At 38.6% G+C, this 27,919-nt stretch overlaps 1 protein-coding gene across 2 annotated transcripts in view; it reads left to right on the top strand.

The window, feature by feature from the left end:
* The window catches only part of RAB3C (RAB3C, member RAS oncogene family), a 225,871-nt gene that overhangs the window by 16,352 nt on the left and 181,600 nt on the right, over positions 1-27,919 (top strand). For both annotated transcript variants that reach the window (XM_058680137.1, XM_004583715.2), the window contains exon 2: positions 6,819-7,046. In XM_058680137.1, coding sequence (XP_058536120.1) covers positions 6,819-7,046 — 228 coding nt within the window. The remainder of the gene's footprint in view (positions 1-6,818; positions 7,047-27,919) is intronic.

Below are 27,919 nucleotides of genomic sequence, written 5' to 3'. Positions count from 1 at the left end.
TACTATCGTTGGTATTTTGATATGGATTACAGCGAATCTGTAGGTTGCCTTAGGTAATATGAATATTCTAATTATGTAAGTTCTTTTAACCCATGATAAGGAATATATTTCTCTTTTGCGAGTGTTTGATAATTTCTTTCATCAAGTATTTTAGAATTTTCCTTATAGAGTTGCTTTGCATCTTTAATTGAGAAAGAATATGATAAGATTCAATATCCATTCATGACAAAACCCTCAACAAATTAGTTATACAAGGAACATGCCTCTAAATTATAAAGGCTCTATATGACTAACTCACAACCAATATTATATTGAATGCGGGGAAAATGAAAGTATTTACTCTCCAGTCTGGAACAGGACAAGTTATCTACCTTCACCACTCTTAGTCAATATGGTATGGGAGCCGTTATCAAGAGCAGTTAGGAGAAAGATAATAAAGGGCACCAAAATTGGAAGAAAAACTCAAAATATCCATATTTGCAGGTGGTATGATTTTGTATGTGGAAAAACCCAAACATTCCACAAAACACACCCAAGAAGCAAACAACAGCAAAAGCCCTGTTAGAACTGATAAACCAATTCAGTAAAGCAGCAGGATACAGGCCCAACATCACAAAAACAGCTTTACATACTAGGAATGATCTTGCTAAAAGAGAGACCAAGAAAGAAATCTCATTCACGTTATGATTGGTGATGAATTAAGCCTGTGACTATAGAGTGAATTGAAAGCATAAAAAGGAGGAGGGAGGGAGATTGAAGAACGGAGGGAAAAATGGTTATTATCTTAGACCTGTACCCATGAAATACATGTACTTTGTTATCTTTATATTCATAAAAATAAAAAAAGAATAAAAAGATATCCCATTCACATTAACTGGAAAACCTTAAGTATTTAAGATATTTTGTGATTTTTAGCATTTAAAATTCTGATGAACATGTAATACATATCCATTGTTATAGGGTGCAATGTAATATTTTGACAAATACACATAACATAAACTGGCCAAGCTAGGCAAGTAGCCTTTCACATCCTTATTTTTTTCTTTTTGTTCAGGATTTTCCAGCTCTTTACACAACATACAATTTGTTATTTTGTAATGTAGCCAGTGCCACTATCTTGTGGAACATACAACTGTGTTTAGGCACGTGTTATCCCATCTCCTTCAATCCCTTCTCCCTGACCTTGTGCATTCCTTACTAATCAAATTTCTGCATTTGGCTGGAGGGTTTGTTTTAGCTTCCAAATGTAAAGAGAAAACATAGTATTTGTCTTTCTGTGTCTGGTTTATTTAACATACTGGTCTCCAGTTTCATGCATTTTGCTGCAGATGTCAGAATTGCATTATTTTCTTTTGTGGAAGAATGATCCTCCAGCGTGTGTATATACCTCGTTTTCTTTATCTGCCCATCTACTGGTGGTTCCATAGCTCAGCTGCCTGAGCAGAGCTGCACTGAGCAAGTGTGTGCAGGTGCATCTTCATTTGGTTTTCATTTCCTTCAGGCACACAGTAGAAGTGGGCTAGCTGGGTCATTTGGTAGATCTATTGCTAGTTTTAAAAAGAAACTCCCACACTCTTCTCCGTAATGTACTGTTCTCATTTGCATTCCCACCAAGAGTGTATATAAAGATTTCCTTTTCTCCACATCCTCTCAAACATTTGTTACTAAGGGATATTGTTTTGTTTGTGTTTCCCTGATTGCTAGTGATATTGTGTATATTTTTAAATACTGCCTGGCCATTTGTAGTTCTCCTTTTGAAAATCTTTTTAGATCCTTTGCCCATGTCTTAATTTGGTTGTTTGTTTTTTGTTGTTAAGTTTTTAAATTCTTGATGTATTTTGTAAATGATTTCATGTGTTAGGCGAATACTTCACAGAATTTTTTCCTGTTCTGCTTCCCTCTGTTGATTGTTTCCTTTGTTGTACAGAAGCTTGTTAGGTCGATGTGGTCCCAGTTTTCTACTTTTGCTTTTGTGGTCTTTGGAGTCCTACTCAAAGGAGTCCTACTCAAAGAAATCATTTCCTGTTCTTATGTCTTGAAATTGTTCTCCTATGTCTCATTCTGGTAGTCTCATAGTTGCATGTATGTGAAAGGCCTTCAAAAATACCATGAGAATGCATATTATTAAAAAAAACTATGTAGATTTCTGAAATTCTGCAACAGAAATAAATTTACCTTTGTATTTTTCAGAAATGGGTACCCTTTTGTGTGTGAGTGTATAAACACATTCCAGTCTAAGTCTCCAATAAAGGAATCAATCTTTTTTATGAGTGAAGACAAAAAGCTCCCTGACCTCTTTGATTATTTTGCTCCGTGACTGAAATTTCAGACATGTTAATCTGGTGAAGGACAGGGTAAACTCGCTGAGTCTGCAGGCTCCTTGGTCATAAAGAACCTATTTGGCACAGATAATGAGGGCTCAGTGCAAAGACCAAGAGAAACTAAGATAACAAGAAGCTTTAGCTTTCCCTCAAATTCCATTCATTTCAATTTTCAAATGGTGATGGTGATTTCCAGCTCTGCATGTGTCCTGCAAACTGTCACTCTCAATTTTAAACAAGGAAAAAGCTGAACAAATGGAAAATCAACAGCTCCTGTTAGATTTATGAGAGAAGAAGGTCATAGTGCAAATTATGTCCATGCCCCATCTTGCCCTCTACTGCCTCAAATTACATAGCATAAACTTCCACAGGAACCAGCACTGGCTTACAAAAATCTAGAGCGTAATTGATGAATTACTGAAGGCTCAGGGAGGACAATTCTGAGAGAGACGAACTCCCATTATGGAGGACAGCTTTTGGTGGGGAAGTGGGTTCCTTATATTTTTGTGAATTTCACCATCAGGAGTCCCACCCGTTAGTTCTTTAAAAGTAAAGTTCAAACATAAATAACATTTCCACAGGGGGAGGAAAAAGGTAACCATTTTTGTAATACTCCGTTGCATTCTTCCTCTCTAAAACTGGAATATGAATAGTTGGACCCAGGAGTAGTGAAAGGATTAGGAGCGCTAGTATATGTACAGTGCCTGTGATGGCTTTGATGATGTGTTATTTAACTATTTTCCTGTACATATGTGCAGAGTTAACCACATGCACTCAACAAGCTTTGCATGAGATGGAGATCCAGCGCGAGGCTGAAAGAACTGAGGAGTACATGTAAAAATAGCATGATTTACGGCATATGATTGTATGCATTGCCTTGTGAATCCCAGGAGAGTGGCATTCATTCCCTGTTAGAGTAAAGCAACTGAAAAGAATTATGAGTGCCCTAGATTTCCCAGGCTCTATATTTCAGAAGACGGAGCTGCAGCTGAAATCTTCAAAGACTTGACCACTTCCCACTCTCAGGACAGGATCCTCTCGGTTGAATGCTGACTTATCAGTCGTGATATGGGCGGTGTCTTGCTTCTCAGCTGGCTCATGCAGAGCAAACAGTAGCAGACACGTGGAGAAACTGCAAGCTGGAGACTGCAAACAGCATCACAGTTAACAGCCCATCCCAAGACACAGCAGAGTGGGACGGAAGCCTGTGCGCAAATGAGGAATTTCAGCAGGGAGAATCAATCTGGGGCCCAGATGACAAGTGTTTGGGAATCCTGACTTCTAATAGTTTCCTTCTAGGCTTTACAATTTAAGTCTGTTTCAAAACTCAAGAAAAAGTACTTTTATTTTTATTTATTTATTTATTTAGTCCAGGAAACACATGATTGAAATGTGAAACTCCTTTACTTATGTACTTCCAATGCCAGTGTCCCATCCTTATATTCATTTTTCTAATCTCCAAGGAAAATTGCTAATTTTTCCGGATAAGTTTGCTGAATCCTCCTCCCACTAACCCTGAAGTTGTTCTCAGTAACCGCTGGCACATGGTAACTAGAAAGTGGCTTAGTTTGCTGTAGATTCTTAAGCCATTACGTGAATGTTTGGATATAAGTTATTTGCTTTTTTTTTCTTTGTTACCATTAATTTTGAAAATGAAATATCAAAAATTCTAAAGTAGGCTGTGGTCATAGCTGTTAGCCAGAAGTAATCTGTTTTGTCTCTGTTTAGTAGGACTTGTGGGAAGATTAGAATTGAGATTTAATGTGGCACATCAGTTAAACCTGTCATCTGTTTACCTACCACTGAACCTCTGGCTGCATGCCCACATGGCAGGTGACACATTCACAGGAACGTGTGTTAGAGGGACTTATCACATGGTTTCTGAGCCAGAGGTTAGGAGGCTAAGCTTTCTCTTTTTATGGTTTTCTCTTGCAGGAACTAACTGGAGTCCTTTGTGCACTAGAATAATCTCTTCTGAGAGTAGTCTCGCAATGACCTAACAACCTTCTGCCAGGTTCCATCTCTTAAACGTTTGCCACCACAGTAAGACCAAGTTTCCAGCACTTGGACATACCTGAACTATGTCTAACCCATAGCATTCCCAAGAGAAAGTTCCATTCATCAACAAGTTTTTATGGGAAATGAAAAATAGTCTTTGCTAGCACTCTCCAGTAAAATTTTCTACAATTATGGCAATGTTCCATGCTTGTATTGCTCCACACAGTATTATGCAGTTGAAGTAGGTACCTAAAAGGCGACTGGTGAAGTTGAAAAACAAAACTTTAATCATATATTTAAAAATTTTTTTAAGTTTATATTTCTTTTTATTTGTGTCATTTTATGATACAGTTCCATAGGCCCTGGGATTTTCCTTATTCCCTCCCAATTCCCTCCCTCTCACTGAGTTTCCCTATATAATTATTATAGTATAGTTCTTCATACACAGTCGTATGTCCATTATTGTGGGCATGGACAATGGCAGAGAGTCCAGCATCCTATTGTCAAGCTATAGTAAACAATTTCATTGGAAGTCCATTCTTGATTTGGAAGTAGAGATGCATACTGCATTATACCCTCACATGGATATGATAGTCTCCATTATACAGTTACTATACATCTCTTTAAATGAAAAGCCACAATACAAAATCAACAACAGGAAGAAAAATAGAAATTTACAATGCCATGAAGTTAAATAACATGCTACTGGATATGATAGTCTTCATTACACAGTTACTATTCGTGAACAACCCATTGCTAAAATGACAGAACCAAATTACCACCCATTCATATAACCCTGAATGTAAATGGCTTAAACTCAACAGTCAAACGTTACAGATTAGTAGACTGGATTAAAAAACAAAACCCATCTATTTGTTGCCTACAGGTGACACATATCACCAACAAAGACCAGCAGAAACTGTATCTGACGGATTTTGATTTTTTTGATTAGTTTCATTTCTTCAAAATAAATTCTTCAGTGACTCATAGATCATACAGCAGCATCATTTTTCTTCAAGAAGGTTCTTGATTTTCTTTTTCATTTCTTCAGCGACACATTAGTCATTCAGTAGCATGTTGTTTAACTTCGTGGCGTTGTTAATTTCTTTGTTTTTCCTTCCTGTTGTTGATTTTGTTTTGTGTCTTTTCATTTAAGGGGATGTATAGTAACTGTAATGGTGACTATAATATTTTTTAATATAGTTTAGCCATATGCAACCATTGGTTACTATATTGGACAAAAGAGCAATTGTTGAAGAATTACTAGAATTAGAAAAGATACTGAGTAAAGGCATTAATTTCTCACTGGGAATCATCATTTAAATGCCCCGTTTTTTTATATTGAGACAGATGGTACTTAGGAATAGCGCAATACCATATTTGTTAATGTTAAGGTGATCATCAAAAAAGATGTGAAAAAATAAATGCCTAAAACATTTATAATTAATAAATATTTATAATTAATATTAATTAGATTAATATGAATTAATAGTAATAAATATTATGCTGTGTGATTTTCCTAGCTGCTTTGTTTTTGTTCCACCTGTTATCTTCACAAGATAGATGCTGTTTTTCTGTGTCTTGTAAAAAACCATGGTGCACCAATTTGCAGTAACAAACCCAGGGTCACGAAGTCAGTAAATAGTGGAGCCAAGCTTTGAATAGGTAGGGCTCTTCTTTATGCCTTTCACAATGAATACATTTCATGTGGCTTTCCATAGCACTTTGTGTACATTTCCATAGTCATCACTGGAAAACGGAACCAGGATCAAGAACATAGCATTGGCCCTGCATGTCCGATTGGAATTCTGTCTCTATTACTGAACGCATATGTGGACTTTGGCAAGTTATTAAACTTCTCTGGGCCTCATTTTAATATGAAAATTATAAAGTTACTTACCTTATATTATTGGGAGGGTTAAATAAATGACCTGTACCTGGCACATTGTTTGGATGGTATATTTTAGCTATCATCATTACTTTTGATTTGAGAGACTGTTTTTTTATATTAAGGTGTTACTTTGATAAAATGTTTAATAGATAAAATGGAAATGTGCTCTGGATGTTTTTCCCTAGAAAATAAGAAGGACTGTAATAATTTAGATAATTCAGAAAGAAACACCCTGCTGTTCAGGCACTTTGGCTTCTCCATTACTGGAATTATAAAGTTTGAAAGTCAGCATGCCCAGCCAATTCCTCATGTCTTTGCTTTTGATGTTACCCTTATAAACGTCTCCTTTGGTGTCTTTGATTGGTTCTGAATGCTGAGCAGTGACAAGCACCAACACAGCTGGAAAGAGCTGTAAGATTTGCTGTTCTGTCTTCCAGTAGGGAATTATTGCCATGGATACCAGCATCAGAGGAAGGCTGAGGATCACTCTCCACTTGCCTCCTGAGTGTTTGACATCTGTTTCTGGCAAGGCCAATAATGAGTGTGCTGTGAGCTTCATAGGCAATGGAAGGTTGATCCATTCCTCTTTTTTGTTTCAATTATTACAGATGGCCTCTACCCAAGATGCCAGATATAGCCAGAAAGACTCCTCTGATCAGAATTTCGACTACATGTTCAAATTGCTCATCATTGGCAATAGCAGTGTGGGGAAAACATCTTTTCTGTTCCGTTATGCGGATGACTCCTTCACATCTGCGTTTGTCAGCACGGTTGGAATCGATTTCAAAGTAAAAACTGTATTCAAAAATGAGAAGAGAATCAAACTTCAGATCTGGGTAAGTCACTTTGAATTGACAGTGTTCTTCAGTCGGCAGCATCGAGCACGTAAGTGTGTAGGAGAAAACCTTGCTGCCTTGTTCCAGCCCCTGGTTCCACAAGCTTTAATTTTGAAGTTCTCTCCTGCATAGTCTTTCATTTCAAAGGCAGTGGGGTGATGCTTTCTGAAGGTCTGAACAATGAATTATATCTTGCAGAGAACTTTTGCTCCGTAAGGGTCTTCAAAAGAAAAACACCCAAACTTCTGTCTTGCTGCTCGTGGAGGGAACACCCAATGAGAACCCTAGCTCTGCTTTTTGTGGTTGGTCTGACCTGTTTATTTTTGTGTAGAAAAATCTTGAGACCCATGCACGTGAAGAAATTTCAGAAAGTTCATGGGAACTGTTTATTTTGAAAAAACAAATTATGCCAGGCTTCAAAAGGCTTTGGTACTTAAGTAAATGTGTGTATTTAATTCCATTTTTTTTTTTTTTTACTTTTGAAGCTCCATTTACAGAATTTATTTTTTTATCTCTAATAACTGTTCTTATTTGCAAACTCACATAAAACAGAACAAATAAAACAAAAATTTGTTTTGAAACAGGTATTCTTTTTAAGTTTCTAAAAATTTTATTCATAATATTTGAAAGACCAGAACAGAGAGAAAAGAGTGTTTCCAACTGTTGGTTCATTCGTCAAATATCTGTGAATGCTGGGGCTAATAGGAGAAGCCAGGAGCTGAGAAGGCAGTTCAGAGCTCTTCAGGTAGGTGTTGGAACACGAGACTTGAACCAGCAACGCTGTCTCCCTGAACCTGCATTGGCAGGAAAGTACATTCAGGAGCGGGAGCTGTAATGACATTCGGGTACTTGGATATGGAACATGGCATCTTAACTGGTAGGCCAAATATCTTCTTACAATCCTCCCTTCTTAAATCTGGAAAGTAGAATGAAAGTAAAATTCCAAGGGAAGTGAGCTATCTTGTTCAGAGTCATACATGGTGAGTGGCTCAGAGAGAAGCCAGGCTCAATCTGTCAGATGTAAGATGGTGCTGAGTCTCCATTCACTGTGCCACTAAGAATCAGAAGAAGTGATCTTACGTTTTTGTGAAGATGGAAAAATGCTTTTCCATCTTTGTTAGCAGATACGTTTTTTAAAATTCTTTTATTTTAATAATCTTTACATAGTTGATTAGGGCACAGAGAGTCAAGGGCTACAGGAAAAGTGGGTAAGACTGTTGTTTCCACATTAATATATATATTTTTTCTGTATCCGGGGTAAGGGGAGAGATAAAAAGAAAAGCCCCACCCAGCCTGCCACGCATCCCAGGTCCCCAGCAGATATTTTTTGAACAATTTGACCAATTCAATAAGCTGTGGCATCCAGGGAAGATATACTAAGGGATAGCAGAGTGGTTTGCATTAGAACACGCATTTCTATAATGACTCTGGGGATCCTTGCTTTGTGTTAACAGTAGTTTATAGGAAATACTCGTGTATGGTTAATGTTTAACATCTGAGGAAACATTTTATTTGTACGTATTTTTACCACGTAACGTTTGTTATTTTATATTTTAGTAAGTAAATAATTCACTGTTTTTCACATCTTGTAGTGTTTTGTGCACTTACCTTAATGTCCAGCTGACTCATCAAGATGGCCACATCATCTAAATCGCCTATTCTGTATTTCAAAACAAAAAGCCAACTTGGAGGCTTCTTAGTATAAAAAGCATCATCATCACTGCACTGTATTCACTTAGCCAATACAGGCTGTGGATATTGATGTGATTCTGATCACTTAATATTTAAGCTGCTTATAAATATAACTGTATCAATTAGGAAACCAAGATCTAGAGGAGTTAAATCATTTGACTTGAACTTACAGTTAGTGTCAGAGCAGTGCCTGGTATTCAGGTTTCTGCTGTCAGGGATATTGTGATTTTTACAGCACAAGCACAAATTTTACTGTCAAGGTAAGTGGTATACCACGAAAATTGTGATGAATCTCCCATTTAATTGCCAGTGAAGTCTACTAGGCACAGAAGGACCTGGCTCAAGACCTGATTTCAAGTATTCTATCTCCTATGTCAGAAGGGAAGAGGTTCCTTAAGAAGGACTCCCTGGTTTTTTACTGGATGATTTGATATGTTTTATAACACTCTATAGGAATTTTCTGGTTCCACAGACCGGATTACTGGATTTCAACAATCCGTATTCAAATAAGGCATTTTGACAGCTACTTGGAACTCTGATGTCTCTTCCTAAACATGTTATTCCTCTGTAGAAGCTATGGCCGCTTTGGAATAAAGATTTTTTAAAGCTATGTGGTTGTTCATTTGTACTTGGAAATCTTGTGTTTTGTTAATAGGAGGATATTTTGATAAGTTCATGGGGAAATTAAATTAAAATACATGTTTATTTTGTTAATAGTGGTTTTTAAAAGTCCATGAATCTATGCATATACTTTCATATATATATGTTTTGTGAACTTTCATTTTTTTTTGAATTTTTGTTTTGAAATTTTGAATTTTATGCTACAATTCTGTAGAGTCTTGGATTCCCTCTACCCCAAATTCCCACCGCCTGACTGATTTTCTCCATGTTGTTACAACAGCATAGTCCTTCATAAGGAGTCATGATTCCATCAGTTTGTTATTAAAGTGTGCCCCGATATTGCTGGTACAATATCAGACAGTTCAGCATCCTATTGTCTATACATGTCCAACAGTTTCATTGGGAGTCCATCTTTGATTTGGAAGTAGGGATGCATATTGCATTATATCCCCACATCTGGATATGGTAGTCTCTATTACTCCATGGCTATACATTCCCTTAAATGAGAAGCCATGAAATAAGGTCAACAACCAGTATGAATTAGAACAACAACAAAATTACAATGAGGGCATAGAATTTTTTTTTTATTGGAAAGTCAGATATACAGAGAGGAGAGACAGAGAGAAAGAGCTTCCGTCCAATGAAGTGAGCGCAACGGCCAGTGCTATGCCGATCCGAAGCCAGGAGCCAGGAACTTCTTCCAGGTCTCCCACATGGGTACAGAGTCCCAAGGCTTTGGGCTGCAGGACATAGAATTTAAAAGAAAATTTTAGACCGATGTCTCTTTTTTTAGATATTTAAAAAAGATTTGTGGAAGGCAAATTTATAGAGAGAGGGAGTGAGGCAGCTGGATCGGAAGTGGAACAGCTGAGCATGACCTGGCACCCATAGGATTAGCTTGTTGGACCACCATGCTAGCCACTAGAGTTAAAAAACTTTAACACCAAAATGAATATCTTTTAAGTTCCATTTTGCATGAACTTTTTGTCATACTTATATATACTTGTGAATCCCTCCATTCATCATCATATTCATATTTTCTTTTGTTATCATTTGTATGATTCTCAAATCAAGTTTTTAAAATTTCAGCTACTTTAACTATTTGGACTAGCTCTTTTTTTTTTTTACATATTTTATTATTATACGTCAAATACCAAAAATGATAAAAGCAACATACAAAGTAAAATTATAAAGCAGCTTAACACATAAATAAAGATAGAAAGATTCTTGATAAAATGTTGTTAAGTCTTGCCTGGCAAAACTTAAAATGATAATACATCAAGACAATATATTTTATATCCCTTAAATGGAAGGTTAGTTCATCTTCTAATACCTATCTAATCAACAAAAATATTATCATAACAAATCGGCAAGCAAAAACCATGACCATCATCATCAAAGCAAGGGCCTTTCATACAATTTGAACACATCATTTTTAAAAAAGAAAATTGGACTAGCTCTTTATCTGTGTCATGCTGTTAAGACTGTCAGAGAGACTTAGAGTGGTTTTTCACTTTAATTATACAAGATTTTCACAGTTGGATATGTAATAGTTTGCTTAAAATTTAGAAAACAGTGTATCACTGAGAAATGTTAGGTAGATGAAATTTTCTTCTGAGCAGAAGATTGAAGATTATGCCATCCATTATGATAGAAATGTACTTTGTGTTTATTTTCACTATGTGGATGAGTAGTATGAGAACATTGCGGTTTAGAAAAGTACTTTCTAAGTGAGGAGTGTTGACAATTACTGACTTTAGACAGGATGACTAGACATGACAGTGTGGTTCTCCTGGGTAATTGACAATCGCTTTCACTCAGTGAACTGACATGGGTTTCCTGGAAGTTAGTGCTTACCATTCTTTCACGTGTAGAAGTCAAGACTTTCTCTAATGGAAGACTTAGCCTTCAAAATATATAGCTCAGATAGGTTTAAGGTGTAAAATAGGCAGGGGCTAGTCAACAGAATAAGTTATAATTTCCTTAGGAATAAAACATTTTTTTAAACAGCACTTTCGTTTACTTCCCCTCCCACTTTCACCCCTCCCCACTTCCTGCCTTTCATCTCTCTCCATCCTTCCTTTCCTCTCTCGTCTTCATTCCTGAGCTTTGTTGGCTGGGCTCCTGGGAGTTTCATTATTAGGGCACTGAGCAGTCAGGATTGTGACTCAGACATGTGCATTTGTGCACTGGAAAAAGGTGCCAGCCAGGGGGGTCCAGTGGGGCTGCACTGCAGCCAGAGCCCCAGTTACCAAGCCTTGTGATTTTGCTCAGAGCCCCACCTGTCCCAAGGGAGAATGTGGTGGGAGGGAGCCTTTGTGGAAAGGTACTATCTTCTCAGTTATATGTCTGCTGTTCTCTGTGGGATCAGAGGAGATTCACATTCCTTTGTAGCAATCATATATGCAGACAGGGACTATATCAGAATAGAAAGAAGGAGATAGAAGAAAGCTAGAGAAAGAAATTGCTTTGTTAGCAGAGGTTTTGAGGAAGAACGTGTTTTACTGCATGAGACTTACTACTGTTCAAGTTTGACCAAGCCAACAGGTCAGGGAACAACTGCTGTTGAAATACTCGTAGTGTTAGAGCGGGTTGAGATTGCGGCACACAGGGCTTCAGGAGAGTTGCTGAACTGGCCTTGAGTAAAGGAGGTTGGGACCTGTGGGTGAAGTTTCACTTGCTGCTACAGGGAAGCACTGGAGATGCAGGTGCACAGGTTCAGGCTATTCTCAGCAGTTTCTGGAGTGCTGGGGTTTGGCAGCTGTCCCCAGCTGCATGGTACCCGGACCTGAGTGATGGGGCAGATGGATTATGATATGGTATGAGAGTGGCCAGGAATGGTGAGAAACTCATTAAGGTGATGATTGCGGATATGGCCTCTGGATGAGTTAGCTTGCTTTCTTTATTGTTTATCTATCTATCTATCTATCTATCTATCTATCTATCTATCTATCTATCTATATCTATCTTTATATGGAAAACAAGTTTGAAAAGCATGCATCAGTGAGTTGTTTGCTATCTTTGCTATCTTTGGGGATTGAATAACTCATGGGGGGCAATTCCTGTAGGATAAGCAATACTGCAGATGACAAAGCAACAGAATAAATCAATCACTCAGTTAAAGCAGAAGGCAGGCTGCCCCAAGGGCAGTCTGGGGCACTGATTCCACTGTGACAAACGCTGTGATTCTAAATGCTGTTTTTGTCACAGGCTCAGTGCATTTCCGGATCTCAGTATCTGGAGACCTAGAACATTAGGTCAGGAAAAGATCTCATCTTCTGGCCAAACCCTGTATTGGTACTCAGTAGTGTTGGTAATAGCATTGATAATGGCAACATTTATCAAGCCCAGAACTGACACATAAAGCAAGCACTTTATGAATTCGTACATATTAGTATATAAATGAGGAAACGGAGACTCTGCATGTTAATGTGATTTGTCTCAGATCACAGTCAGGGTGTGTTAGAAACAGGATTCCGAATGAGGCCCAAGTTGAAGGCCCATGTAATTAATGGCACAATATAAGTGAGGGTCACAGAGGCCAGATTTGTGGAGTCTTCAGGGAATCTGATATTAAATCTAAAATACCTCAATCCCTGGAAAGTAATTTTCCCATAATACATTCAAATGTTCCCCTAACCTATCCTAAGAAATTATTTATTGTGAGTAATCAGTAGTTTTGCTTGGAACTGTCTGTCAGCATGGACACTGAGTGCATTACCTGTTTTGTGTTCAAAATTCAGTTACACATAATTCAGATGGGTAGAGCACATTCTAGTAAATTCTTGCACAGTTCAGGAATGCTTTATTCCCACTGTCAGGGAATGTTCATATAAAGGGTATATGGAAGAAGGAGTCTAAATTCAGTGGAACCAATACTTACAGTAAAATATCCTTTGCATTTGGTGATCTTTTAGCCTAATCCCCCTGCCCATTGGTATATTTTAATGTCCTATAGGCTATTTAAAAGCAAATACAGGGCCTGGTGTGGTAGCCTAGTGGCTAAAGTCCTCACCTTGCGTGCACCAGGATCCCACATGGGCGCCGGTGGTCTGGGAAAGCAGTCAGGACAGCCCAAAGCTTTAGGACCCTGCACCCATGCGGGAGACCTGAAAGAATCTCCTGGCTCCTGGCTTCGCATGGGCGCAGCACCAGCCATTGCAGCCACTTGAGTAGTAAATCAGCAGATGGAAGATCTTCCCATCTGTCTCTTCCTTTCTCTATATCTGACTTTTCAATAAAATATATATATATATAAAGCATCTTTTAAAAAATAAAAAAGCAAATACCATGCTCTGCCCAGGCAAACTCTGCAAGAGAAACAAAAGTCAGTGAGTTGGCAAGGCCATGTTAGTGATTTGATTGGAGTGCATTTCCCCCATCACATGTCTGCTAACGTACGGTCTGCCTGAGAGGTGGAGAAAGGCAAGACTTAGTCTCACTCCTGAGAGAAAGTTGACAGCATGCATAGAATGTCCAATGCATGAAAACATTGGCAGCTGAAAACAGCAGTTCTTGCATCCCACAGGGTTTAAGCCACTCTTCACAGCACTGACAAAACACATGGAAGAGCAAAAGCTTTGTTCCCAGCCTGCTAGAGCAGATAAGCTCTGCGGGAAGACAGGGGCACCGGCGTAGAAGAATGATCATCCTGTGGATTGGTGACCAGTTTCTGTCAAAGGCGGGGTGGTCCCATGGCTTAAGCGGGGACTTTGGTGACCCAGGGTCCAGATTGTCCCTGGCTTCTCACTAGCTGTGTGACCTCAAGCTCAGACTTCTTTGTTCCTTTGTTTATTCACTGCCCCTTAGCTATGATATATTTGCTTTTATGAATGTTTCAATACTGGTCCCCAAATCAGCATTCAATGTTTTTTTTTTCTTTTCCAACATTCAGCCTTTTGTACTTTCAATTAAGTATCTTATTCAAATCAAGTGTTTTGCAGAGGTACCTGGTATGTTCCAGGTGCTGTGCTAGGTGTTGGAGATACAAGGCTGAAAGATACATGGGGTCTTTCATAAGGAGCCGGCCATCTGCTGAGGAGCTGGAACTCCATCTGCTGTTGTAAATGGTCCAGAAGGTCTGAGCAGGGATGCGCAAGAAAGATGGCTAACCCAGTCTGGTGACTCTCAGAACACTTCATGGGGGATATCTGTAGCTGAGCTGAAAACTGACAAGTTAAATGCAATTATTTGTTCATTCATTCATTCAGTCAGCATTGATTGAGTTTCTGTTATGTGCAAGGCACTGTGAAGGAATTTGAGATCGAAAAGAAATTAGGCAGAAACGTACAGATTGTGGGAAATGCTGTAAATTCAGCAGAACCCTCTCATAAAAACAGTTGGAGAACCTGGGCCTTATTTTGATCCAGTAGTCAAGAGGACCATTGAATAGGAACAAGGTTTTTGAAAAATAGGGGAAACGTTCTGTTTCTAGAGGAGAGGTGTTTTTCTTTGTGTTGCTCTGGCATGATTCTTTGCACCATCGTGACTTCATATAGAGCATTTATTGCAGTGTTTGTGTCAGATTCTGACTTTCTCCCGTTTTTGCTCTCTGTTTGATCAGGAATAGATTTAGACTATTGGGGCCTGAAGCGTGTATATTTGATCCTCGTTAAGGAAAAAGATACAAACTTCTCTTTTATTTTTTTACAAAAATAACAGAAAGCAGATCAACACAGGAACACATTTCTGGGGCCCATTTAGAGGGAACTGAAAACTTTTACCCTGAAGTCAGCTTCATGATAATGCCTCTCTACTTGAATAGAGAATTAACCTGTACTGGAGGCTATGGCTCAGGGAGAAGAGAAGCAGTTAGAGCTGGCAGAGCAGAGTAGCACAGAGGAAGCATACAGAAACGGGGGTTAGCATACATATGTGTGCCCTTTCTCATGTCTGCACACACAAATGCATGCTGATTATCAGCTACAAACATGTGTACATGCTAACACAAACACCGAGCTTTTTAATTTTAAGCTGAGGATCATATGATTAGGTTTTTCAAATTTCTGTCCTTTATTTTTTTGTTTCCGAAGGACTCAATGCAGACAGTAGCGTTTCTCTACCCAGCAGCAGTATCTGAATTGTGCTTTTGGCTTCTTTATCCCTGAAAATTAGAACCAATGACTTTTCAGTTGAGCAAGTCGGGTCATAACTTTGAGCATCACTCAACTGCTTCATCTGGATGTAGGTGGAATTGACTGGGGGGAATCAGTAAGACTCCTTTCATCTCTAAATCCCCAGGCATCTAAACAGCCAAAGGCAGGAAATGTATCTGATTTCGAGCCTGGATATTGACAATCACATTTGTCTCTAGTCATGCATCTTCATTATTTGCCAGTCTTTCTTCTTCTGGAGATATGGTGATCAGTAAAACCTGTGATAACAAGAGGAGGAAAAATAAATGGTAAGCCATCTAATGCTCACAGAACCCCATGAAATAGATGCTAAAGGAGGAAACAGAGACACAGAAGTATGAGTACGTCGCCCAATATCGTATAGCTATCAAGCGCTTAGCAGAACTGGCAAATGCCTCCTAGCTTTGGAAGCTTTTGCATGAACAGTTCTCCTGCTCTCTTTCTCTGCAATGACTGCTTTTGGCTCATGACTGTGTCACTGTGCATAGTTTATTTTTAATGTTTGTAACATTATTGAAATGTGGATATTGATATTGCTGTTTTTATAGGTCTGAACAAACCAACATGCTCGAGAGCTTAATAAATTCCCTTTCATCACCCAACTCTTTCCACTGCCTTTAGATCAACTTTAAACTTTACTACTCTAAATATTGGAAGGAATCCAATTCATTGGTAAAAACAAATTCCAGAAATTTATGTAGGAAATTTATATGGTCATAACATCATGTTCCTCCAGATGAACCTCTTCACTGATACTCTAGCCTCATTCCGCTAAAATTCCCAACCCAACACTGATGAATAGCTCTCAAACGCAACAGCTCGAATGTTGTGGTTATTTTGCACAAATTCCAGATAAGTAAAACTTTAGATTGTCAGAATTTTAAACAAATTAAGTCCTTGAAATTAGATCCTTCCACCTAACACATGTTACACATTTCCCTCAAAACTAGGAGTCAGCATGGAAAACAAATACCAGTGCACTCATGTCTTTTAAACCCTTTCTGAGAAACAAAAGCAGCCTGAGGATATTGACAACAAAAGCCAGAATATGAAACTGTGTCACATAATGGGATGTAATTAATAATAATTAAAAAAAAAGCCAATGAAGATGGGAGTTTAGTAGCCAAAAGTGCAAGCAGGACTTAGTGTTCTGTGATGACAGGGGTTCAGTTGATCCTGTGCTACTCTGTGAGTTGAGCACACTCCCTGTTATACAAGCAGTGATCCCGGATTCCAACCTCTGCCCTGTATGAATGGGTTCAGTGATACCAAATACCAATCCCTGACAGTACTGTCTCCAACGAATGGGTTCGCACGGAAAAGTAAGGCAACATCTTCTTTGTTTTTCACAAAATCAGCCTTATCCCATGTTAAGAAACATTTTAAATTAAAACATTGTTGATTATAATTAATTCATTTCCACTAAAAAGTAATCTGGGAGATATTTAAAAGTCCTTTTTTAAATTGGGAAATTGGCAATCCTCTGTTGATCATCCATTTGTATTTATTGATCATAAATGTTATTTTGGTTTTGGAATCCTAGTGACATGGAGGATGTAGTGGTGTAGATTCCTCTGGGCTTTTCAAGTGTGGAGAATAACCAGACAGCCAGGCACTAGCTGTGTTTTAGTCAAACCGCAGACCTTTTCCTTGAAGTACTGAATACTTAGGCTGGGGAAAGGGTTATACTCTGGGGGCATGGGAGGCTAGAGTTTTTAAGTTTCCCATCTTGTAGTGAGTTACAAGATAATGCCACAAAGGCAAATATAGGGTAAACAAACATCAGTTAAATGAGAGCAAGGTTGGTTAGGGCAAGGAAGTTGGCCCCCATCCCTTGGATTTTAACAGAGGTTGCAAAGGTGGTTAAAGACATAGCAACGCTTCCTAGTGGTTAATGGGAGCTTCAGATATGCCCTGATCAGGGTTCTTGACTTGTTAGGTAGGATGCTGCCTAGGTACAGTGGAGTGTCCTACATTGATAGTTGGGGACACTTTCTCTGATTGGTCCTGAGGTGGAAGCTGAGATAAGGGGAAGTATCAGTTATTAGTTCTATTTCATTGGGGCTGATTGTCAGAGAGGTTGGTTTGACTTTCTGCCACTGGAGAGAGAGTACTGGCTAACTTCTAGCAGAACAGATTCCCAGGTTGTTTATTGTAGGTAAGTAGATTGGTTTCCGGGGCACGTTGCTTCAAATTATAGAGCAGAGTTTCATTTTTATGTGTGGTGTAGCAATTGCACATTTGTATATTTAGTATTTCATAATTATACCAAACACTAGGCCAACTTAGTAACCCGAGTGAGAATGATGGTAACAGAAAGTATCTGGTAGTTGGGCTGTAGGCAAATGATTTACTTCTGTTTTTCATTGGTTTTGGTTTTCCAGAAAATGATAAAAATATCTCCCTGGTATGATTGTTTTGAGAGAAAATAAAATATGTTTTATCTACTTCTTAAAGTTATTCTCAGTTTTTTGGACTCATTTACACTTGTAAAAAGTATTGAGGATTCTGGAAATATGTGTATATATGGATTATGTCTTATTGATATCTTCTGTGTTAGAAATTACAGCACAAAATATTAAATATTTATTTAAAATTATAATGAACCTATCACATCAAATATACTTTAATGAAAGTAGCTATATTTTGAAAAACAAAACTAGCGTAGAGTGGCATGGTTTCACATTTTCATAACTGTAATATCTAGCTTAATAGAGAATAGCTGGGTTTTCTTATCGGCTTCCTCATTCAACCTACTGTTATATCATGTGTCATTTAACTTCTAGAAAATTCTATTGTACATTCATGAGAGAATGAGAATGAAACAAGCAAATAACCATGAAGTTTTATTGTGAAAGTTATTTGACCTCAAAGATGCTCTGAAAATGGCCTAGAGCCCCCCCCCCACCATAATTTGAATGCTATTGCTCTAGGCCATAGAAGGTGCATAAGTAGATGATTAATAACATTAGTGGAGGATTACAGCAATGCTGGCATGAAACATATGAGGTGCTTCTTTATAGAGAGGCCCATGTCCATAGAGAGGCTTTGTTGGCAATGATTAGAAAAATGTCATATGCTGGCAGATCAGAGATGAAAGACCTGCTGAATCAGAATCTCTCTGTGAACAGAACCAGGGTATTTGAATTTCTACTAAGCATCCCAGATACTGCCATTCTAATGAGCAAGTCCCCAGGTGACCCACATTACATCCTGCCATGGGGTGCCTGCTTATGCATAGCTATGGGTAAGTATAGTGTATTAAAACTGAAGATAGGTCTGGGGAGGGGCTGACCAAGGTACTTTTCTCAGACCAGCTCCTGATGGCTGGAGTCAGAAAGCAGCTTCCCATTGATCTAAATGTGGCTGCCGTCTAGAGGCTTGGCTTTTAGAAGAGCTGGAGATAGAGGGTGTGTGTGCCAAGAACAACCCTGAGCTTTAGGGCCTCCTGCACAGTGTCTGACAATTTTCTACTGCTCCCTTCATCCCTGTCAGGGTCATTCTAACGTTTCTTCAAGACCTACAGTCTGCCAACTTTACTTTTTAATTTCTTCTTTTGCATTCCTATTCTCCATATTCTTAGATTTTAAGTGCTAGGTGCATATTCTCCTTTAACTCAGTAGTCTATTCTTTATCTCTGAGAACCAAAGTGGGGATGGGTTCCAGTACTGTCTGTCTGTCAGTCTCTCTGATTTCTATTTCAAGAGCAGAGTCTGTTTCCTGAAGCTCCCTGAAATGTGTTACAGTGATTTTTTTTTTTTAGTTTAAGTCATAGTGTCTTATCTTCAGAGAAAGGCATATGTAAAATCACAATAATGAGATGGAAATGACCTGCTTTAAGCAGAGTAGAGAGCCCTGAGTCTCCCTTCTGTGAATGCCCAACTCCTTACCTGAAGAAAGGCAGGGAGACCTTAGCCTATAAAACTATTCTGCAAAATTGGAGGATGGGCATGTGCAGGCACACCTCTGACTGATTTCATTTGTGCGGTCAGTCACATGAGGAATGGCACATCTTATGGAAGGACTTCAAGATCTCTTAAAAGTGGAGGTTTAAAAGCAAGGTGGAGGGGGAGGCGTAGACCTAAGGCATCTTACCCATAGGAGGATCTTCCACACCCAGATATATTTTGTGATGAGAACGGAATATTAAATGGTGCTCTGAGAATTTTCTTACCCGCCTCTTCCATTAAGTCATGAGCTCCCATAGATCATGGGTTTGGTGTCATTTGACTCAGCAGTTTCATCATTGGCCCATGTGGAATATCAGTACATGCTGAATATATGAGTGAGTGCTGTTGTGTTTAATAGACTTAAGAACGTCCACATTTACCCTACAGAATATTTGTGTGTGGATCTTATTTTCTTTTGCTTACAAATTTTACTTACGTATGTTCAGTTCTTCCAATTGCCACTGTTCTTCCTTTCTGTTATGTTAGTTATTGGGCAGAGGAGTATTTGCTCCTGCACTTAGTCACTTGGAAGAAGTCACATCTTCTAGGGTCTATTGCAGCATTATGGTTAGGAGCACTGGCCCAAGTGCCAAGTTGCCTGGGTTCAATTTCTGAGTCAACTCCTTCCAAAAAGCTTCTTAATGTCTCTCACTCTAGATCCTTCATCTGTAAAATGGGCACAGTTAAAATACCTACCTCATATGCTAGTTAATGAGGAAGAATCAAGGGGAAAAATGGACTTTAGTCATAGGACCTCATAGATATTAAAACTCCATAAATGTTTGTTCTTGCTGTTGTTGTGCCTTGGACCATATGAAAGCTCTGCTATCTAAAAGAGTGCTTCTTTGTGTTTATGAAACAGTCACTGTTAGTGTAAGGAGTCTAAGCCAAAGTGTCCTGTGATCATTACCTAGCCATACACTTCTCTAACTCCCTACCTCAGGAAAATTGGAAGTTCTGCAACATGCCAGGGCCTCCCAGTTGTGCAAACTCTGGTCCCACATAACTTAGGTCCACTCCTGTGTTACTAGGGCAGTGGTAAAAATACTGAGGCAGTGTATTAACAGTGTGTTGGAGATTATTGATCTTTATTGTAGAAGAAATGGTTACTCAACATGAATACTTAAGAGTTAGACTAAAATAGCAATGATAGTGATAATGAGAAAGGGACAGAATGTGAAATACTTTATGCAAACAGCAACCCTTCCTGGTCTAAGTACATTGTTAAATTCTCTTCAGAATGGGCGGACAAAGTAATGCAGATGTCTGAACTAGCCAAGATGGGCAGAGAAATTTGTTGTCTCCATGTTCAATATGAGTTGTAGGGGTGGCTATCTGAGCTCTCTATCCTGGACACATGCATTGGATCCTCCTTAGAGGGGAGGAAGTCTTTATTTTCTCTAAGGACAAGATTGGAAGAGATGTAACAAAAAGTGCTAGAATAAAGAGCTGTAACCTAAGGAAGAGTTTGTTGTTTCACCAGACCTGGGAAGGTATATAGGAAGGTCACAGCCCACCCTTAATGAGGGCTCTCAAGTGAACACATCTTGATCTGAGTGAGATGGATTTTAAATATTGATTTGATGAGTTACAAAAACTTCTGCCTTCAAGGTGGAAAAAAAAATGCAGTTGTGTCATCTGGTATGCAGGATAGATCCCTGAGCTTTATAGAATGGAATATGTTTAGCTTAGACAGAAGATTGTCATCCTGGGAATTGAAATCTGATTAATTGAGTCTGGACCTAGAAACCTCCTGGGACTTTGCTAGTCTAGGTGCCTGTCAGATTGACGCTTGTCCATCATGAGATTCTTCCTGACTTCCTCCGCTAGCCCCCGAGGCTGTGCTCTAGAGCATTGCCTCTCCATCTGCTGTCCCTGAGCATTTGTTCCCTTTCTGGACAGAGAAAGGAAAAGAAATAATTCTTCCCTTACTGTTAGAGGAGACAGTCCAGGCTTGCTGACGAAGGACAACACGGTTGATGATGTTACATGTTTTGGTAATGAAAGAGACATGCCTTTACATTTACGTTAGCATACTGTTTAATAGCAGTTATCCCATTTATTGTTGCATTTGGAGAGTTCATTAGAAAAGACGTGGGGAGTCTAAAGAAATTAAAAACCGAATGACATTGTATCAGTGAAGTTAGGGAGAGGAGAAAGAGGATGGAGCTTTAACTTAATTGTCAGATGCTTTGCCCTTAAACCTGTAAACTTAGAGGTGGAAATAATGACTTATTTGTTGAACTCCTCCCTGCTGCTTGGAGCTTGGTCTTTCACTAGGAGGAATGCATGCAATCAAAATGCATTGTTTGTCTGCTTGATTTCACACGCATCTCACATCTCTTCCTGATATTCCAGTTTCTAGAAATTGTGTTTCTTTATCCTCTGCCCCAGTTCTCTAGTAGATGGGTCCCTCTGTAGGTCTCCTTTTCTAACCCCTCAGTTTTTTCAGAAGCAACCCCCTCCCCCCCCCCCCCCCCCCCCCGCGCCTGAATGCTAATCTCTGCGGTTTAGTTTCTGGTCAAGTATCTGTCATACCATCAACTCTGAATCCTATCTGTTGGATCATGTCCTGCTGTTTAGGCCGCTTGATGAACCATCACATTGCGTCTGCTCTCTTGTCCCCTTATTTTCCTTTTTCCTAACCTTATTGATATGCACTCATCTTCTTGAGTTTTCTGTTTGGTCTTCCAAATCCTGATTCATTGTTTGAGTACCACATTTGCCAAATGCCTCCTCCAGTGTGTTATGTTAAGATCATTTTGTCAGCCTGTTCTAAGGACAAAAGGCTAAAGGGAAAAAAAAATATGTCAGACCAGAATGAAAAATGAAGCACCCATGAAATAGTGAGTCATGCTTGTTAGTTCCCAGAGCTCACTATTGCAATCAGCAGGCAACCACAGGGTTCCTGAAAGAAAGCAGAGCCTGTGGGGAAAGATGTTTTCTCACTTCTCTCTGTGTCAAAGCCTTTCAGACATTTTTTTTTTTTTGAGATAATGTCTTTGTCTATTTTTGTGTGATCACCTTAGCAACAGGTTTTGGCCTACCTGTGAAGACATCAGTCATGATGCCTGAATCTTATATTAAGTACTTGGGTTGAATCCCAAACTCTATTTTCAGTTCTAGCTTCCTGCCATTGTGCACTCAGGCAGTCAATAGATGAAGATTCAAGTAGTTGGGTACTTACCACTCATGTGGGAGATTTGGATTGAGTTCCCAGTTCCCAGTTTAGGCCTGTCCCAGTCTAGTTATGAATTTGGGCAATGAACAATTGGGGAGAACACACTTCCTCTTGTTTGTCTGCCACTCAAATAAATTAAAGAAAGGAAAAAAAGAGAAAGGAATGGAAAGAGGGAGAGAGGTTGGAAGAAAGGAAAAAAGGGAAAATGGTAATCTAGAATGGAAATGATGATCTTAACATGTTGAACAAATTGGGCTTCTGGTAGCCTAACAGGCTAATCCTCTGCCTGTTGGTGCCGGCATCCCAAATGGGTGCTGGTTGTGTCTTGGCTGCAGCACTTCCTGATCCAGCTGCTTGCATATAGCCTAGGAAAGCAGTGGAACATGGCCCACGTCGTTTGGTCCCTGCACTCACATGAGAGTCCTTGAAAAAGCTTCTGGCCCCCAGCTTTGGACCAGCCCAGCTCTGGCTAATGCAGCCTTTGGGAAGTGAACCAGTGGCTGGAAGACCTCTCTGTTTGTCTCTTCCTTTCTTTCTGCAACTCTGACTTTGCAAATAAAATAAATAAATCTTTTACAAAATATTGAGAAAGCTGATAAATGCAAAGGAAAGGAAATTTTGGTAAGAGATCAAGTTGTTTTTCTTTGGTCAGATTCATAACTAGCAGGATATTTGATAGTTCAAATATGATTTGGGCTGTAAACTGATGTAGAACATTAAGCCCCAAAGTCATAACTCAATGATACAAAAGAGGATGGAAACCAATCCAATAGTAGCACTTAGGAGGTGTGACTTAGAAGGTCATTCTCATGTGGCCTTGTCTTTTCTTGTGACAGGGTTGTTACGAAGGATTCAGTTTGGGCCCGACCATACTTTCTGCTTCCTGCCTCACATTGAAGTTCTTCCTCTGTTCTTGTTCTTGTGCCCACCATGGGATCATTGCTGAAACAAAACCTGCATCATGCGGTTTGGACATTGAACCTCCAAAATCTTTCCTATTCTCTTTATCAATTGCATTGGGAGTTTGGTTGTAGTAAGGAAGAGCCGATGAACATGTGACTGAGGGAAGCACGTGGGCATTTCAGGAGCATTGTCAGCCTTTTGCTTTGTAATTCAAAGAACAATTATTGCCAATGTCACTTCCAGGTGGAGTGGGTTTTAATGCTGCTTTTTAACTTCTGCTACTTCGAGTGTTTTCTTATTATAAAAATGGCATATTTGGCAGACAACTTGGCACAGAATTTTTTTTCCCATTTTGAAGACAAAATATATGCTGTATTATCCCTTGTATTGTTACTTACATGTGATGAATCTGCTCTGAAATATTTAAAGATACTTTGAAAGGCCAGATATAATTAGTAATGTAGGACTAACATATTTAGCCAATGTTTTTTTGTTGGAGTTTTTGGTTGTGATTATTTTTTGCCATTATAAGTAATGAGATTCTCAAAAAAGTGAATACCTCTTTGTTTTAATAGGCTTATTGATTGTTAGGACTCAGAAGGAAAACAAGAGGAAACAGGAGTTGAAAATGCAAGTTATCATCTGTATTCTCACCTGCCATTCTTTGTCTTCATCTAGGCATCTGTCTTCCTTTCTCTCTCTTTCTGACTTCATTATCTCTGAGTATTCTGACGTTAGAACCATGAAAGATCTAAAAGTGCTATACCTGACACCTCTGAATTCCTTCTGTATTTACTGTATAAAAGAATTTAAGTGAAGAATAGATAAAATTTAGAGTAACTCTTTACATTTAGCATATGTTATAAATTTAAAAATGAATGTGTTCCTTTAAAAGATAAAAATCCCCACAAGAAAAGGAGGGAAGACAGAAGAAGCAGTTGAATGAACCCACTCAGGACTTAGTCATAGGTAATTTCAATACTGGCATAGAATTTTTGGAAAATAACTAGCATTTGTTGGTATTGTAGAGGTAGAAAAGTTCATCGGAGAAAAGGTGGAAATATTAAAAAAGCAGAGTGGAAATCACTATAAATGTTGCTCCCTAAAGATAATTATTAATAGTTTGGCATAGAACTTTAACTTTTTTTCTACTTTGATGACAAAATGTGCTATATTACCTCTCGTGCTTTTACTTATATGTGATGAATCTGCTCTAAAATATTTAAAGATACTTTGAAAGGCCAGATAAAATTAGCAATGTAGGAATGCTTTATTTAACCAGTGGTTTTTTGTTGGATTTTTTGGGTGTGATTATTTTTGCGATTATGAATAGTGAGATTTTTGAAGCAGTGAAAATCTCTTTGTGAGGATTAATCATGGGACATGCAATTTTGGAGGTTCTTATTGTTGCATTGCCAACTTGACTTCCAGAGGACTGTTATTTCACGCTCTCTGCTGGAGACTATGTGGTACTCATCTCATTGAACCCTGCAATGCATGGCATGATCATTCTTTTGCTTGCCGACCTATTTTTACATTTATGTGCTTATTTATTTGAAAGGCTTAGTTACTAAGAGAAAGGGAGGGAGGGAGACAGAGAGAGACAGCAAGGAATACACGGAGAGATTGAGATCCTGCCTTGCTGGTTCACTTCTGAAATGGCTGCAATGGCCAGGGCTGGGCCAAGCTGAAGCCGTGAGCCAGGAGTTTTATTCAGGTGTTGTATGCAGGTGGTACAGGCCTTGGTACTTGGGGCATCTTGCCTTGCTTTCCAGATACCTTAGCAAGAAGTGGGATTAGAACAGCTGGGAGTCTGTTACTCTGATAAGGCCATTATAGGTATTGGCTTAATCTGCCACCCTCTAACATGGAACCCTAATGGACAATTTTATATTAACTTTCTGTTCCCTCTCATTTTTGGAGCATCTTTTTTAAATGGTCATCTTCCATTTTCATTTTTTTTTTTTACATAGGCTTGTAATGTCTCTATATTTTTAAAATTTGTATTACTGTGAGGAAAACAGATTTCATGTGTGTCCTAAGAAGATAAACGCCCTTCCCTCCCTCTTCCCCAATTTCCCTCCTCTCTTCTTTCTTTTTTCTTTAATTTGCTAACAAATAAGTTCAATTCATGCATAATCAAAAGCTTAATGTATCTTCCTAATGATAATATTCAAAAAGTAAAAATTTACAAAGATCACAGTTCCACAGGAGTATAATCAAGGGCTAAAAACAATCATATCATAAGATGTGTGTTTTATTCTTATTCATCTTAGTGTATTATACAGTAACTATTACATATCAGAGATAGCGTATGTTTCTGTTATCCTGTGATCCTTTGTTATTGACCTCTGACACTTTTTCTTACTTGCAGATACACTGCATTTCTTACAAATAGGTTTTTTTTGATTGTTTGTCTTAAATTTATTCATGGAATATTTCAGGCATACTTTATTTTTTTGGAGTCAAATCTATTTCTTATTTACTTAAAAATAAGTATTTCCAAAAGTCAAGCCATATTAATGCCAAAAATATGAAATATGTATAAAATCAAAATCATTATGAAATATGTATGTATATTTAACTATCTTTAAAGTATGTATTTAGGCTCTGATGTTTTGTTGCAATGTGTTAAGTCACAGCCTGCAACCCACTGTACCCCATATCGGAGCATTAGTTGAAGTCATGACTACTCCATTTCCAATCCTGTTCCCTGCTAAGGCAGCAGAAGATGGCGCAGGTACTTAGACTACCTCTGTGGGAGCTCTGGATGCAGTTCCCGTCTTTCGGCTTTGGTTTGGCCCTAAATTGACTGTTGTATTTGGGGGAGTAAATCAGAAGTCAGAAGATAGAAGATGTCTTTGACTCTCTCTACCTTTCAAATAAATCGTGTGTGTGTGTGTGTGTATGTATAAACATGCGTGTCTGTATATATGTATGTATGAATATATATGTATATATAAATATAAACTTCTTTTATAGTTATAGCCCACGCTGCAACTCACATAAAAGTGTTAGGTGTAAGTAAATGAAAACTACAGGCTAAACACCTGTAGAATACAGTGTCAAATCAGAAACATAAAGTTCAGAATTAAACAGCAGGAAATAGATATATGGCTCTTTGGTCATCAAAATATGTACATGCCTTTTTTTTAAACTTTTATTTATATTAAGTGATTGAGTTTTGTATATTCCATAGTACGTATTTAGAGTCACCCCACCCTCCTTCCTAGCTGCTCTCTTTTGTTCCTCTAATTTTAGAAAGGCATGTTTTTGTTTTACTTTGCCGTCATTAACACTCCAGTAGGCAAGATATCAACATATAACAAGTTTAAAAAAAAAAGATCAACTATTCCTCAGGAGTTAGACAAAAGCTGCAAACAGTAATTAACTCCCAGGATGTTAATCTCATTCATAAAGATTGTACTTTTTGATACTCTGTGTGTTAGTAATCATAGTTCAGGGAAAACATTGTTCTTGTGGGGATTGGCTTATTTCAATAAGTATATGGTTTCCAGTTGGATCCATTTAATTGCAAAAGACAAGATTTCATTCTTTTTATGGCTGAGTAGTATTCCATAGTGCATTTGTATCACATTTTTCTTAATCTAGTCATGAGCTGAGGGACTGCCTTGTGCATATCTTTGAGAGGAGGAATATGAGGCACCGCTCAGGGGGCTCTGGGAACAGCTGATACAGTCAAAAAAGGTCTTTGTTAGGAGGGTGAATATGTGCAGTAGGAGCTTCCTAGACCCCACACAGCTCTGGCCTGTTTCTAATATTTAGCCCAGATGCAAGGGTAGACAGGCTCCTGCTTGGCAACCTACTTTCATACCACACTTGCCTTTCTGGTCCCGCTGGGCTTCCTCTGAATAAAGCTCACTAGCTCCATAGTGACACTCATGGCCTGGGAATGCAGGGCCATGAATCCCATGTCACACACCTGCAACACCATGTAACTAATGTGTAGAAAATGGGACCGTTGGTCCATATGTGGAGGGAATTTTTCTGTATACTTTTCAGGAGATTGTCAAAGTGATGAGACATCCTTGCCAACTAAAGTGAGGGAGACATTTTGAAAAAGGACCAACTAAAAATATGATAGCAATGACCTCTATATTTGTTCATAAATACTTTTCACCACGGTGGTGTATTTACAACGCCCTTTCTCCTTAATCTCATCACTGATTACCCTATCACTTCTCAAATGCAGTCATTAAATACAGGGATCCTGGGGATTAGGGCTTAAACACATGAACTTGAGGGGGGATTTCAAGCAGTCGATCTTTGCACTTCCTGTTATTTTACTCCTGTTTTCTGAGTTCATCTACCAAGCAAACCACCAACCTTCAGGATTCTCTCTCAGGATTGTCCATTGAAGGAATTCAAATT

Source organism: Ochotona princeps, chromosome 23 (genome assembly GCF_030435755.1).
Source record: "Ochotona princeps isolate mOchPri1 chromosome 23, mOchPri1.hap1, whole genome shotgun sequence".
Classification (NCBI taxonomy): domain Eukaryota; kingdom Metazoa; phylum Chordata; class Mammalia; order Lagomorpha; family Ochotonidae; genus Ochotona; species Ochotona princeps.
Note: the sequence above shows the minus strand (reverse complement) of the source record. Positions and strands in the feature narration are given on the sequence as shown.